We start from the raw sequence: 15,314 nt of genomic DNA, 5'->3' as shown, positions 1-15,314 counted from the left end.
GCAGCCAGGGCTCTGTTAGACAGAGAAACCCTATCTCTGAGAAACAAAAAATAGGAAGAAGGAGGAGGAGGGAGAGGACGAGGAGGAAGAGGGGGAGCTAGACCCAAACCACTCTCTTGGTATAAAGTGGAGGCATGAAGCCAGCCGTCTATAGGGGGCGCTAGAGAGCTGTGGGGTGGAGACACTAGGCTGCCCTCACACAACGCTGGTTGAAGCTGAGAAATAGTTTTCCCTAGAGTAGTGGTTCTCAACCTTCCTAATGCTGTAAATCTTTAATCCGTTCTTCATGTTGTGGTGACCCCCAACCGTAAAGCTATTTTGTTGCTGCTTCAAAACTGTAATTTTATTACTGTTAGGAGTCATAATGTAAATATCTGACGTGCAGGGTATCAGACCTTGGGACCTTTGGGAAAGAGTCGTTTGACACCCCCACCAACCCCCCGAGGGGGTCACGGCCCACAGGTTAAGAACCACTGTTCTACAAGTTCTTTCTCTTGAACACTCCAAGGAAGGATCTGGCAGTGTGGTATGGGGACAATTCTTTTGACTCTTTGCCCCCTGTTGCGGGGGCAAGGGTAAAGGGTACCAGATCCTGAGCTTGTAGAAGATGCCAAGTGCCTGAAAGCATTTGCAGAATTCGAAAGGGATCAGCCTGAAAATTCAGGTGTGTTTTCCAGAGCGAAAACCCGTGCCACAGCTGAGCTAAAGATCGCCGAGCAGCTCCCTCCTGGTGGAGACTCACATCCGAATATATATATATATATATCCTCTGAACTTTTAAAGTGCAGGGAGCGGTCAGCTCGCTCTGGGCTGGCTGGCTCTAAGAGCAGTTTGACCCGGAGTCCTTTCTTGGCAGGGAGATGGAATGCTCTGGGAATTGCTGGTCTAAATGTTTTCCTAGTTTGTTCTCAGACCTCCCTTCCACTGCTTCTCCAGAAGTCTGACGAGGCTTTGCAAAACAAATTCAGCTCAAGCCGGCTTAGGCACAAAGGGAACTTAATGGTTCCTATAGCCAAAAAGGCCCATGGTTGGGGCTGGGGATTTAGCTCAGCGGTAGAGCGCTTACCTAGGAAGCGCAAGGCCCTGGGTTCGGTCTCCAGCTCCGAAAAAAAGAACCAAAAAAAAAAAAAAAGGCCCATGGTGGTAGGTCTTGATCTATGGGCTTCCACAACCTAGATTTGCCTTTCTTGATGTCCTCATCGGCAGAGCCCGGAGCTTTCTTAAACTCCCCCGTGATGCTAAGGTGACTGCACAAGCCTTGTCTGTCTTATCAATGGCCCATGGGGACAGTTTTTTCCTCCCGGACAGTCCCTGCTGGAGTCTTATTGGTTCATCTGGGTCACATGTCCATCTTTCAACCAATTACTGTGGCCACTGGGCGATTGACGATTCAGTGAGCCAGTCACGGGCCGCATGACTGCGAGCTAGGAAGGAGCCAGGCTCTTGGCCTCATAGATGTGGAACTGAGTGCCTGGTTAGAGAATTGTGGGTTCAAACACTGGCAGCAAGGAGCAGCGCACTTGACAGTCTGACCCAAGACTGTCCCCTCCCCCGTGGCTGTGGAGTGGTTTCTCAGCTGACGGCCTCTTAGGGAGCCAACCTGTGGAGCGTGGAGTGCTCAACCGAGGCCTGGACCTCTGCCTGCTGAATGTGCAGGACACACATCTCTGTTAACACTCACAAAATGTCCTCAACCACTCACATGTGCACCTTGTGGGTCAGTTGACTTAGCTAGGAATCATGGCCCAAACAGGACCTCAACCTTCCCTTCTTGTCACCGTGGATCACCAAGCCCTAAGTCCTAGGCTATCTCACACCCCTAAGGTTCCTATGTAGAACCAAAACATGGCGCTGTGTGTGTGTGTGTGTGTGTGTGTGTGTGTGTGTGTGTGTGTGTGTGACCTCTGGCTTAGCCCTCAAGATCCTTGTGCCTAGCAATACTCCATGCCCAGTGCTCAGCCATAGTCCCCAGTACCTTTGTCACCAGGAGTCGAGCACTGGCATTTGTGGACAGGAGGGGATGGGAGCAGGACGTGTGACATCTCTGTCTCTCCACAGGGTGCCCTCTCCTCATCTGCATCATCTCCGTATCATCCTCTATGGACAGCTATGGGACAAGTGACAGGTAAGTGACCCTGTGTCCTCTAAGCTGAGCATGCCTACAAGGTTGACAGGCAGAGAAGGGTCTGGAGAGTGCTTCACTGTGCTGATCTCAGATGTCCCTGTTCATCCTGGTGCAGAGAGGGCACCAGTTGGCTCCCAGTGAGAGTAAGGGCAATCCCACTATGCCCTTAGACTCATCAATGTCAAGTGGGCAGTGGTAGCGCCTGTGGGACCCAGAGGCAGGCGGATCTCTGAGTTCGAGGCCAACCTGGTCTGCATACTGAGTTCCAGGACAGCTAGGACTACACAGAGAAACTTCGTCCGGAAAAAAACAGAAACAAAAAAACCAACCAAACGAAAAAGGAACCATAGTGTGGGTAGGTGTGTGAGCACACATGCTCACACATAGGTGGAGGTAGGAAGGCAACCTTCAGGAGTCCCTTCTCTCCTACCACAGGTCCTGAGGTACTAACTCAGGATATCAGGAGTCTGGCAACAAGTGCTTTGCCCGCTGATCCTCCTGATGGGAATTTTTTAATCCCCGAGGCATGGCTCTGGCCACCCATGAAGCCCATGTTGTGGCCTTCAGGCCTTTCTTGGATGATCAGTTAAGTGTGCAGCATCCAGTTGATGGAATATGAGATTATGCAAATAAACATGGCCTGGGGTATACAGGCAGATGGGTCTTATAGTCCTTGCTTGGCTAGAAGTCTTGCAGGGCAGATGTGGCGGGTGGCCAACCAGTTTTCTGAGCTCGACCGGAGGCACCTTCCTGGCCAAAAATTTGACTTGCTCTGCAAAGACCCAAAGCCAGTTCCCAGTGTAGCTTTTCATTTACTGTGGTAGCGAAACTGAGAATCTACTCTGGGCTTTGGCTGGACTCGTCAGAGGCGGCTGACCCAGGCATCAGTTCTGAGAAATCCTCTCCGAGAAAGAGACTCATGAGATCACCATGGGGATGGCTTGGAGATGAAGAGTGGGAGTGAGAGTCGGTACCTGGAACCCGACGAATCCTTTCTCTGTGCTGGGGCCCTGCCATTGTTGACGGCTAGGCTTTGGGGTGGGGGTGCCTCTGTGATCAAGGCTGCTCAAGTTATCCTTTTCTCTCCACAGCTGCTGGCTGTCTGTGGAGAGTGGTGCCATTTGGGCCTTTGTGGGCCCGGCTCTGCTGGTCATTGTGGTAAGTCCCCCCACTTCAGGCAAGTCAGGGGCAGGGCCATTTTGACTGTGCTAGGCTCCCTGAAGACACACCCCAAGATACAACCTCATACAGATACTCATTTGTTTATGCTTGCTGTCACCCCCACCCTCACCCCAGGGGATGAGTGACTCTGAGCTTTGGTTACCCATAGCCTCAGAAAGGCCCTGAGTTTGGAGCAGCCCCAACAAGCCCTCAGTGTACCTCCACTGAGCTCAGACCCAGAGGCACGCACAGACATCTCAGAGAGTCCCAGCACTCCAAGGCTGGTGTCCTAGAGGGACTCCTGGGGACCCCATACGTGTAAGTGAAGATTCAGAAACAAGCGACAGTGAGGATGGCCAGGGACATAGAGCCTACAGTATCAGCCACACAGCTCCACACGGGGCACCTGTGTGAGGCTACTCTCTGTGGCAGGGCTGCAGGGGGTTAGCGAGCAGCCAGACCCACACAGCATTCTCGTAACCATGGCTACCTCCTCCCGCTGCCCTCGGTGCCTGTGTGCTGATGCTCATGTCTGAGGATGTGGGAGTTCACAGACTACTTGGTGTAGTCATAGGGGTCAGGACATCCCCCACACACACACCCCGAGCAGGGCTTCTTGTCTAGTCTGAGTCATAATTAGTCATAATTGAAGTTCCAAAGATCCTGCCTTTAACCCTGCTACCTTTGCAGGGTGTTCTGCCTTATATAGGTCCCAAGGGGGCATTGCTAACCAATCCCAAAGGATACCCCTTGTGCAGTATCAGTAGGCTGGTTTGCTAACCCTAAGATGGGGTCTCCCAGCCCCCACCCTTGATAGCAGGGAGGAAACTGACCTCGCATCTCAAGTGACACCAGACTTCACATCTCACCAGATAAAGGATGGAGTGACTTCATCTGAGGTCCACCCTCTCCCTCCACCTACACACATGCTCCAAAAGGCTTGTAACCCCATCTCTCTCATCTCCTTTTCCTGACTGTGTATCTGTGTGGCCACCCCCAGCACTGGTTGAGGCAGGACCCTGGCGGTTAATTGTAAAGGAAACGGAGGGACATGCTGAACATCTTCATGAAAACTCCTGATGCGCTTATGCTAATGGGCACAATGTCGCCTTCTTGGCTGAGGGTTTGCAGAGGGTAGGGAGCAAACTGTGATCGCAGCAGTACCCTTTGGGGCAGGGAGGCCAGATGCCGTCACTAGGCATGTGACTCCTGCTATACACATGACCACTGTGGTCCCAGATGCAGTCTGTTGAACTCGCTACCCCTCTTCCCACTGGAAACTCTGCTCGGCAGGGGTCTATAGGACCCAGGGCTCTGGAAGCAGTCTCCTTGGTTCTTGGTGGTACGTGGGGTAGAGTGGGAGACCGTGCTAGCTTTGAGGTTACTAGCTAGGCTGGATCCTGACTGAGGCTTGGCCCAGAAACCATGTTTATAGGTCAGTCCCCTGAGGTGATCTGTGGCTCCCAGGGCTTGGTTGCTATAATGGCCTCTTGGGAAAAGGAACCTCGAGGAAGTGGAAGCTGTGATCCAGCAGGGACAACCGCAGGGTCTAGAGAGGGTCCCATTCAGCATGGCGGGAATTACCTTCGAAGAGGTCGGTAAGGTCTAAACCAGGGATGAGGTAGAGCCAGTCTAATAGGGGAATCTTTAAGCATCACATGGTGTGGCTGGAGTTTGTGGTTAAGAATGACTGACGCACAGAGAAGCGAGCAGTGTGCTGTAGGTAGCATAACTTCTGGGAGTTATAGCCAGGACCTCATGAGCCTGGGACACACAGGGATATTGAGTTTCTGATGCTGGGATGAGAAGGATCTGCGTCCAGCGCCCTTAGACAATAGGCGTGAATGACAGCTGCAGAAGCTTAGAAGTCACAGCTTGTAAACCCTCCCGGTTTGCTTTAGTGATGGCTAATGTTGGGTCATCAGTCCCTTCCTGAACAGTAGGGCAGGGCAGAGCTGAGAGGGAGGTGTGCAAAGCCTCCAAGGCAGTGGTTCTCAACCTGTGGGTTGCAAAGCCTGGTGGTGGTGGGGGGCATCTAGTGGGGCATCACAGGGGTCACCTAAGACCATCAGAAAATACAGATATCTACACCATGATTCATAACAGTAGTCTAGTTATGAGGTAGCAACCAAAATAATTTTATGGTTGGGGGTCACTGCATAGCAGGAGGAACGTTATTAAAGGTTAGAAGTGTTAGGAATTAGGAAGGTTGAGAACGCTGTTCTAAGGGATCCACGGTAAAGGGCAGGCAGCATGACCGTGCCTACTTTGAGGGCGGGTTTTGGGCCACAGCCACGCCTGCTGATTTACAATGTGTCTGCAGCAGCTCAGCAGAGACGAGACATTCTGCTGCAGACGCTGCGGCCTTCAGAGCCCAAAGTATTTACTACCTAGCCCTTGGCAAAGAACAAAGAAAGAAAAAAAGAAAAAGAAGAGAAAGAAAAAAGAAAAGAAAAAGTTGGCTAATCCCGGGTGGCATGCCGTAGCTGGTTCTGCTGACTGCCAGACCTCCGGCTGGGTCCTGGCATAGAGACGGGATGGCATTTTGTACCCCCCCCAACCTCAGAAGATGGTGGGGTTTGTACCCTCCTGAGCCATGCCCTCATTCACCCAGGAGTGCTCCGCCTTACTTCCAAATGAAGGAAGCAAGTTTTGGATGTCAAGCATGGCCTGACCCCATTTGTGTAAAAGCTCTCTGTGGGCACTTATTCTCTTGCAAGAGGGAAATGGCAGAGAAAATGTGGGGCGGATGCTCGTGAATGGCGGCTCCCTGGGGAGCCGTGGGGGATGTCCGCCCCACGCTTAGACTTTGTCTGCATCTAAAAACACTCCACTAGGCTAGCACAGTTCTAAAGATGTACTTTTATTTATTTATTTTATTGCGTGTGTGTGTGTGTGTGTGTGTGTGTGTGTGTGTGTGTGTGTGTGTGTTTGTGTGCGTGCGCCCAGGAAGGCTAAAGTCTGAACTGAAGGCAATTATGAGGCACCCCATGCAGATGCTGGGAACGGACTCTGGTTCTTTGCAACCACCTCTCAAGTCCAGACAGTGCCTTTCTCTGTGCAGTCCTGGCTGTCCCAGAACTCACTCGGTAGACCAGGCTGGCTGGCCTCCGTCCAACACAGAGAACCACCTGCCTCTGTCTCCCAAGTGTTGAGTTTAAAGGTCTGCACCACTGTGCCCGGCTGGCTTGCAAACTTTTCAGGTAAAGCCACTTTAGAAAGTGGGGTGCTTCTGTCAGAATACTGGCTTCACCTGTGCTAGTAAGGGCTGGACTGAAGGCTCAAGAGGTTATGGGCAGCGATGGGCCACTGAGGGCTTCCTAGGCTTTGAGCTAAAGACAAAAGCAGAACCAAGCCCTTCGGCATCAGGACCATCCCCCTCTGCCCCATCCAATTTGATGATTCTAAAGGTTGTCCTGTCCAATAGACTAGAAGTTCCCCAGGGCTTTAACTGCTCAAGCTCTTGCAAGAAAGTAGCATAGGGCAGGGGCTTGAATGAAGGACATTATTCTCTTACTGTCACAGAGGCCAGATATCTGAAATCAAAGGCTCGTAGGTTGGGCCCCGGTCTCTTCTCTCCTTGGCCATCCACCTGTATGGGGCCATAGCTGTTTGATTACAACGACCCCCGTTAATACATCACTTCTCTGAATGCCCTCACCTCAACGTGCAGTGACACTATAACATTATGGGATTGAGGCTTGGTCACAGAGGAGTGCAAGTCAGCCCAAAGAGCGTGGACACTGATGTCCCCAACCATGACAGGAGACTTTGGGAAGAGAATAGGTATTGTCATATAGCACCCTGCTTCTCCACTGGGGGAGCTCGGAGTACCCTGGTCTCCCTCCCCACTCCCCGCTGGGAGAAGGCACAGCAAAGTCTGATTCAGGTAGTCTACAGTGGCTTCCGGTCTCCTTTCTGGATGCCCGAGTGCCATAGGTATAGCACCAAGAGAGGGAGTTGGGAACCCAGGGTCTACCTTTCTCTCCAGGCATCTGTGTGCAGGGTGGAGAGGGCAAAGGCAAAGCCTGGAGCGAGCCGAACTGGTCTGATTCTGAAGTGCTGAGAGGCTGGAAGAAAAGGCCTTCCCAGGGAGATTTAGACACGACTCTTTAAGACGAGGCTCTTCCCCATGATGGCCCTTAGTGAGGAGGTGACACTTGCTAGTTCAGAGTGGTTTATTTGATGGTGAAGCAGGGATTAAATACCTTTTGCAGAAAGGGATGCCCAGGAAGGGAAGCTCATTGGCTGAATGCTTAGGGCCTACTAGATACCTCATTAACATGGAGATTCCTGGCGTTTATGCTATGTGACAGATTGCCATGGTCCTCTCAGTGGGTGTTGTGGTTACTTTCAGATCAGCTACAGAAATGGATAGGGAGTAGCCCGACTCCTGTCCATCTCTGAGATTACCAGGGACTGAACTCACTCAATCTTACCAGTTCCTCTGTCTGGTGGCTCTACAGGGTATTGAAGCCTGTGTCCCACAGTGGTCTGGTCTGTGCCTGTCCCAACCAGAAAAGGACGACAGTGGCTCCAGATCTGAGAAAGGGAAGAGATTCTGGGTTCTCAAAGTCTCTGTCTTCCCTGAGAATCCAAGTATGGACGCATGAATATGTAGATGCAGACGCAGAGCTACAGGCCCATAGATCAGATCTACAAAGCTATAGGCCCGTAGATCTACAGACTCACAGAGCTGCAGGTCCATACATAGGTTGATACACAGAACTACAAGTGTATGTCCACAAATACAGACACAGAGATACAGGCCCATAGATCCACAGATATAAAGAGCTATGAGTATATAGATCCATGGCTATACAGAGCTACAGGCACCTAGACACATTATAACCAGAACTATAGGCACATAGATCAATGCTATAAAGAGAGTCATAGAGTCATGGCTACACAAAACTACAGACACACAAGTCAACAGCCCCGTGCAAGACTATACATAGAGTTCCCAGCAGACACAGGGATGGTGGGTCATAGATACATACCACCGAGGAACACACACACACACACACACACACACACACACACACACACACACACACACATACACACACATCTACATCATATACCTATATATCATATACGTCCTATAATGTCTGTATATGTATACAGATGTGGATAATTTCTCCATGTAAAATGCTTGTGAACATTCCTGGTTTTGTTTATCCCACAAGCTCCTAGATCACCCTAAGTTGACAGAGCTGCAGATCCTGGCCCAATCCCAGAGACCTCAGCTACCGTTCCTCCTTCCTCCCCAGAAGTCACAGTGATCTTTTCCTGGGTCATCCTGGCCTGCGGGCTCTATTTTGAGTGTCTGCTGTGCAGTTCTATTCTTCCCTTCTGAAACACGATTCCCTTCTGGAATCGTCTCTCTGGTGTTTGCCCTTAGTAGCTTTGTCCCCACCCGGACAGGTTGTGCACATCGAGGCCAAGTCCCTGAGAGTCACCTCACACAGCCTCACAACCAATCCAGGTCTTTCCAGTTCCTCTAGAATGTAGGCCAGAGAGAGCAGAGTGCAGCCAAGGGGCCAGGCCCACTCTCCTTGGTATTTCTGCGAAACTCAAGATTATGTGATTCGTAAGCCACTGCCTCCTGTCTCACTACACAGATTCGAGACTCCTGAAGCCACTGCCTACAGGCACAGCAACAGATACAAAACCACAGACATGTAGATAACTCATTACAGACATGGTGGACCAGGTCCTAGGTCTCCAGATGAAACCAGACACCCTGGCTGTGTTGAGGGCAGAAACAAACCCCAGAGAACCCTATAAAAAGGGAAATGGTGACGAGTTGGGACAGACAGCAATATGAGCTGCTGTTGGGATACCGTGTGGCTCTCGATGAGATCAGTCCAGAAAAATCCCGAAGTGATCGCTTGCCGCATTTACATGTTTGCGAAACACTCCATCTTGAGTGGATAGTCCTGTTGGCAGCCTGGTTTAGGAAGTTAGGGAATATGGAGTTAAGTCTCTGGTCTCTGATCGGAGGAGGTCTGAACTGGAATCACCTTCTACAGTGTCCAGAGGAGACACTGTGACCTTGAGCTCGTGTGGCCTGCTCATGTCGTGATGTAGCTTGCAAGCTCATAAGAGTAGCTGGGTAGCGTGACCTCTGACCTCAGACAAGGGTCTCAGAATCTCTCCCGAAGACAGAATCCCATTGGCTCTCCCCGAGGCCCATCACTGTCCCCGAGTCAGTAGAACCTAGCTTTGTGGCCCCCAGGGATACTCGCTGTTGACATGTTCACCAAGAAACGAGTTTCGGGTAATTTTCCTTTTAATTTATAATTGCTCCAAATTAAAAGGTAGTTAGGCAATTTGATTTTTAAATTTGTCAACAGACATGGTTGAGAAGAAATCTTAGGAACAGATGAAAAAAAAATCAGGATATATGAACAATCTTTGCCCATGTCTACTATCCTGTCCCCAACTGTGAGCTCTCCCCAAGGGAGCAGCGGGCTTGGCACTTGCTTTTCGTTCACTATGGTTTTACTACGGATTGGGCGCCACCAACTCTAGGTGCACCCCAATAGTGTCTCCTCCAGGGGACACAGGACCTTAGAGCTTTGGGCAGGCAGAAGGACCAGGGCTGTGTCCTAGCTATGACCTACAGAGCCCCAGGGTCCACATCTGTAATCCACTGATGCAAAACCTATTTGCTTCTAACCGTCAGCCAGCAGGCTTTGCAGGTGTGTGAGACAGCCAAGCTGAACGTTCCCAAAGAGAAAGGGACAGGCTGGCAGCACGCCAGTGGGAAAGTGGCTCACTCTGCCCCCCAAATCAGGGGAAAGGCAAGGAGAATTGTGTTGTTAAAACTCCATCACTCTGGAAATGAACCATAGGTATACAAATGAAAAGGCACCTCCCCCTCCCCCCAACTGACACCTGAGAAAATCCTCTGAATGGCAGTGGGCCAGAAGGTTCTGTGACGTTGTGACCTGGGGCTGCACGTTCTCCAATCTCCCTCAGTGACACAGCAGATGCTCTGTGGGACATGGCACACACAGCCTGGGGCACCGCGACTGAAGACAGCAGGATGCTCTCTTGCGTCAGTGACACGGTGGTCGGGGGGTGACACCCCCATCTCTGGAATCAGTCACCCTGAATAGCTTGTCCAAGTACGGATACAACTAAGTCTAAAAGCCAGTGTCCTGTTACCCCCTACTGTCTCTCCTTGCTCCTGTCAAAGGCAGTTTTCTGGCCACTGTCATCTGTTGTAGGAAGGCTGGAGAGCAACCGAATTACCGGACACTGCGTGACACTGTGCTAGCTGGCCATGCATTAACCTCTCCCATCTTCTCCGACCTTGGGAGACTCTGTTGTTACCCAGGGCAACAGGCACGGAGGGAAGGTGATGGTTAAGCTTTTGTTCTTGTCTGACGGTAGAATAAGCAAGAGTCTAGACAGGACAGGGGAGGTACCCACAGCGCCTCAGTGTTTCTTTTTTTTTTTTTCTCCCTCTCTCTCTCTCTCTGGGAACTGCGTAGCACAGACCCAGAATTGTCTCATCTGAAAACCTTTAACAAAAGGCTCTGGATGACTGATGGGAGCTGGGAGGAGGCAGAGGGAAAGGGCTGGAGTGGAAAAGTACCAGCTGGAACCGGAGAAGGGGAAAAGCAGCTCACATCCCCCCTCCCCCATATCAGGCGTTCTATGCTGGGGTTCGGGTATGGGCGGGATCCTCGGAATGGCTGGGGCTCGTCCATCTGGGCTACTAATGCAGGCATGTTGTCTCAGGGCTGTGAGGTTGGAGGTCTTGACTGCCAGCCTCTCTAGGATTGCCAGGTCCCGGTGTTTACAAGGCTGGGCAGGCCAGCAGCCTCTCAGGAAGTCAGTCCTCATGGTGAAGACTCTGACAGGTCATGAGCCTGTAGCAGGCTTCATGAGGATCACGATGATTTTAATACTTAAGGGAGTAGGCTTTGGCCGGCACATAGCTCTCACAATCCCCCAGCGTCCCCTCAAGGAGAGAGAAACTGAGGGAAGTCACCCCACCCCCCACCTCCTGCTAGGTGAGGGAGGAGCTGAACGAGAGCATGAGTCTGACTCTGCATGGGAGCCATCCAGCAGTCCCCACCCAGGAGCAGGGGCAAGGCTGGGCACAGATAACACCCAATATGGCTATGGCTTTCCAACATCACATGTGCAGGCGACGAGAGCCAGCTGCCACATGTGGACCGGGCCAACGGAGCATCTCCTCTTTGCCTGGTTGGTTTGCAGCAGCCGGTCTTTCTCATTCAGCGGGGAGCAGAGATTCCCAGGATCCACAGAGGTGTCCAGGGTCAAGCGGAGTGAGCAAGCATGAGATGAGCATTGGGCTGGTTTATCTGACCCCCAGAGGTCACACTCATTCGTCCTGCTCCGATGCTGGTGGGATGAGAACTGAGTCTCTGCCTTGTCTGTCTTTGCTCAGGGGCAGACAGAAGGGTAGGCTTGTGTGGCATCTGTCCTGCTCAAAGCCGGAAAACCTGTCTTGAGTTTGTTCCCTCTGTGTTCCCTGTGGGCTACGGAGTGGCTACTGTGGGGCAGGTTCCGGTGCCCCGTGGGTAGGGTCTGGCTCCTTACTGCCTCCCTCTCTCCCCCCTTGCAGGTCAACATTGTTATCCTGGTTGCTGTGACAAGGGTCATCTCCCACATCAGCACCGACAGCTACAAGATACACGGGGACCCCAGTGCCTTCAAGTGAGTTGACCCCAGCTGTTCACATCCCGTGGGGGCTACTGAAGGCTTCGGGAGGGACAGGCAATGTTGCTCCCCAGGGCTAGCATCTGAGTCTTCAACTGGCTCTGCATCCTCAAGGCCCTACATGGACAGCCTTTGGTTTGGGTCTTTATTCCATTACTTATCTCGGTGATGCAAGGTCCCAGGGCAGCCATGGGGGCCATGTATAGATGCCCTCCTGAGACATCTTCAGTCAGGATGAGAGACGGCTGGAAGGAGGTGAGACAAAGACTCCGGATAGGAAGTTCTGATTTCTAGTTCCTACAGCAAAGGGCCCCTCTGCCATTTGCTTCCTTCACAGTTGAAAGGGACCAACAGGACCATCCCCAAGGGACGCCTTGTGAGGGAAAAACCCCGGCAAGCAGTGTTCCATGCATACTGGACTGCCACTAAGGGAAGTCTTAATACCCCATACCTCATGGGACTGATATGCCACTTGAGGCTGCCTGGGTTCCTGGTGTTTATCCACTGGGACCTGCCAATGGCAAATGTCAGAAAAACCTGTACCAACTGGATGTGGCAGAGGGAGACATAAGCGACCATGAAGTCCCGATCCTGGTAGAGACCCCATTCACAGAGATACTGTCTGCTGGGCTCAGTCCCCATTTTGAGCCTCTCCTCCTCTCTGTATGGGCTTCATGCCCAAATCCACACTGGCCAGAGTCTCTTCCTTCCTGTACATGGGGTGGGCGTGGGACTATGGTGACAATTGCCAGGCCTTGTGCCTAATGGGATAGGATTCACTTATGAGACTCAAGGACCCAAGATTCACAGCCCTCCTGGGCCATAGAGAACTGTAAACACCTTGAATCCTAAGGATCAAGGCTGAGGACCCCTTCACTGGTGACTTGGGAGCTCTCGAAGTGACAGCTAGGATATCAGGCTGCTGGCATCCTGTAAGTGACTTAAAAAAAAAAAAAAAAGCAAAAAACTATCTACAAGCCACAAAAAAAAAAAAATCGATGAGATAATTATTCTAAACATCGTAAATTAACTTGACAAGTGGAGTCGGCTCTCTTGGGCTTTTTCTGTCCCTGGAACCTTCTAGGCTGTGTCTGGATGAGGAAGTAAGCTCGTGGGGGCCAAGGGCATTTCTGTTCATCTTCTGTCTGAGGGGTGGGGGAGCCTGGATTTGTCCTCTGCCCTCTGCCACCAGGATAGGGCTTGTTCCTCCTCACTCTACCCTCAGACCTTTGGCCTTCAGGGGGCAGGGTCACCAATCACCAGCTCTCACACCCAGCCCAGTCCTTTGCTCCTATCTTAGCCTGGCACCTACACTACCAAGGTTGGCACTGTGCCCAGTTGACATTTATACTTCTACTGTTTTCTTCCACCCACCACCTCTCCCAGAGCCCAGCCAGGAGGTATCTTCATCACCTAGGCCCCTCTGCAGAAGAGCCACCAAGTGCTGGCCCCGTTTGAGCTCTGTGGGGCTTCAGAGATAAACGTGCTCTGGGTTAGCAGGGTGATGTCAGCAGATCCACTGAGGAAGCCACTGCCTACTATGCCCTCAGGTGTCCCCAGACAAGCCAGTCTCATTCCCCACTGAGCCAGTTCTTCTCACAGCAGACCTGGTACCCTTAGGTCCTCCTGATCTGGTTTGCTTGCCCACTGCCTACATGAAGGTCACTGTCTCGGTTTCAGGTTGACAGCCAAGGCTGTGGCTGTGCTGCTACCCATCCTGGGGACCTCATGGGTGTTTGGGGTGCTTGCCGTCAGTGACCGGGCCCTGGTCTTCCAATACATGTTTGCTATACTCAACTCTTCCCAGGTAAGAAAAGCCTGCAGGCCAACAGGCGTGGGACACCATTGGCTCCCGTCATCCCAGCAGGGTTTGAAGACCAAGACCTGGTTAAGAGGGAGTCTGGTGTCCTCTGCTTGGGAGTTGGGGAGATGATATTAGGCTCTTTGTCCTTCCCTGAATAGAGTCATCTGAAAAGTTCCCTACACTGGGGATGCTGACCTCAGACTCTGGGTCACCCTGAGCCTGCCTCCTCCCCCACAGTGAGCTGTGCCCACGCCAACCTCAGGCTTATGTGATGGAGGGACCTTATGTCACTGGCTCTGATGCTCTCTCTCCTTCCTTCCCAGGGCCTCTTCATCTTTCTCTTTCACTGTCTCCTGAACTCAGAGGTATGTCCATCCCTACCCCCTGACAGCTCCAATTAGCTTTTCGCTTCCGTAAGGGCACAGGGAGAAGGGCAGTATTGTCTAGGGTAATATAACCCTTGTCAGGCTCGGCGTAGGAACCACTGACTCCGATGTTGACATTGGTAACAACTTTGATGTCCCTGCCCTTGCTTGGGACTAGACTCATACCCAGCAAGCCTCTAGAGGCCGTTGACAATAACCCCTCAGAGTTTGCTATATCAACGTCTCTAATGTTTCTCCTTCTGCCTTTGAAGGTGAGAGCTGCCTTCAAGCACAAGATGAAAGTCTGGTCCCTCACGAGCAGCTCCACCCATACTGCGAACACGAAGCCTTCCAGTTCGGACACTGTGAGTCAGATGGAACCCTTGAGTCCCTTCCCTTTGCTTCGATAAACCTCTCCCAAATGCCTTCCTCCTTCCCCTCGCCATCGTCAGGGTTCTGGTTAGTGTGCCTGTTACCAGGACCAGCCATACTGGCTATCAACCTGGCGACAAGCCTGCTTTGCAGGTGGACATGGCCTCTGCTTAATGGGGGATGCTGGCTGCTGGAAGCCATGTTTAAATACAGCAGTCCACTCACAGCCCCCTCCTCTCCAGGCCCTTGGAAGGGCCTCGCCTTCCATACACTCCACTTATCTGCCATCTACTAACACCTTGCTCTAGAGCTGTGGTTCCCAACCCTCCTAACGCTGTGACCACTCATGTTGTGGTACCCCTGAACCATAAGATTATTTTCGTTGCTATTGCATAACTGTAATTCTGCTGGTTAGGAATTGGAATGCAAATATCTGATATGCAACCCCCAGAAGGGTCGACAGCCTCTGTTCTAGCGTTTCCTTCCCAGATGGCCCTAAACCGAAGTGTCACTGAGTCGTGGTCAAACTCCCACCTCGGCCATTTGCCTAAGGGGCATTGTCTGTCCCTTCGTGGGAATAACCTCATGGGAGCAAAGATGAGGCCTAGCTTTGTGGAACAGTCCCAGAAGTTCCCTGTACATGGCATCTTCCACAAAGAAACCTTGCATGACTGTTGAAGGGTTAAAAACCTGGGCTTGGTAGGGTAGGAACCTTCACAGGATCCTCTGGTCTGGACTCTGAGGTTGTTCAGAGCTTTGTGTCTCAGAAGGGGCCCCCTGTCCT

General features: G+C 51.8%; 1 protein-coding gene across 2 annotated transcripts in view; it reads left to right on the top strand.

Moving 5' to 3' along the window:
* The window catches only part of Adgrd1 (adhesion G protein-coupled receptor D1), a 111,073-nt gene that overhangs the window by 95,535 nt on the left and 224 nt on the right, over positions 1 to 15,314 (top strand). For both annotated transcript variants that reach the window (XM_032886901.1, XM_032886900.1), the window contains 6 exons: positions 2,059 to 2,125; positions 3,217 to 3,283; positions 11,895 to 11,986; positions 13,670 to 13,796; positions 14,117 to 14,158; positions 14,431 to 14,523. In XM_032886901.1, the coding sequence (XP_032742792.1) occupies positions 2,059 to 2,125; positions 3,217 to 3,283; positions 11,895 to 11,986; positions 13,670 to 13,796; positions 14,117 to 14,158; positions 14,431 to 14,523 (488 nt within the window). The remainder of the gene's footprint in view (positions 1 to 2,058; positions 2,126 to 3,216; positions 3,284 to 11,894; positions 11,987 to 13,669; positions 13,797 to 14,116; positions 14,159 to 14,430; positions 14,524 to 15,314) is intronic.

The sequence above is a fragment of the Rattus rattus genome, chromosome 16, assembly GCF_011064425.1.
Source record: "Rattus rattus isolate New Zealand chromosome 16, Rrattus_CSIRO_v1, whole genome shotgun sequence".
NCBI lineage: Eukaryota > Metazoa > Chordata > Mammalia > Rodentia > Muridae > Rattus > Rattus rattus.
Note: the sequence above shows the minus strand (reverse complement) of the source record. Positions and strands in the feature narration are given on the sequence as shown.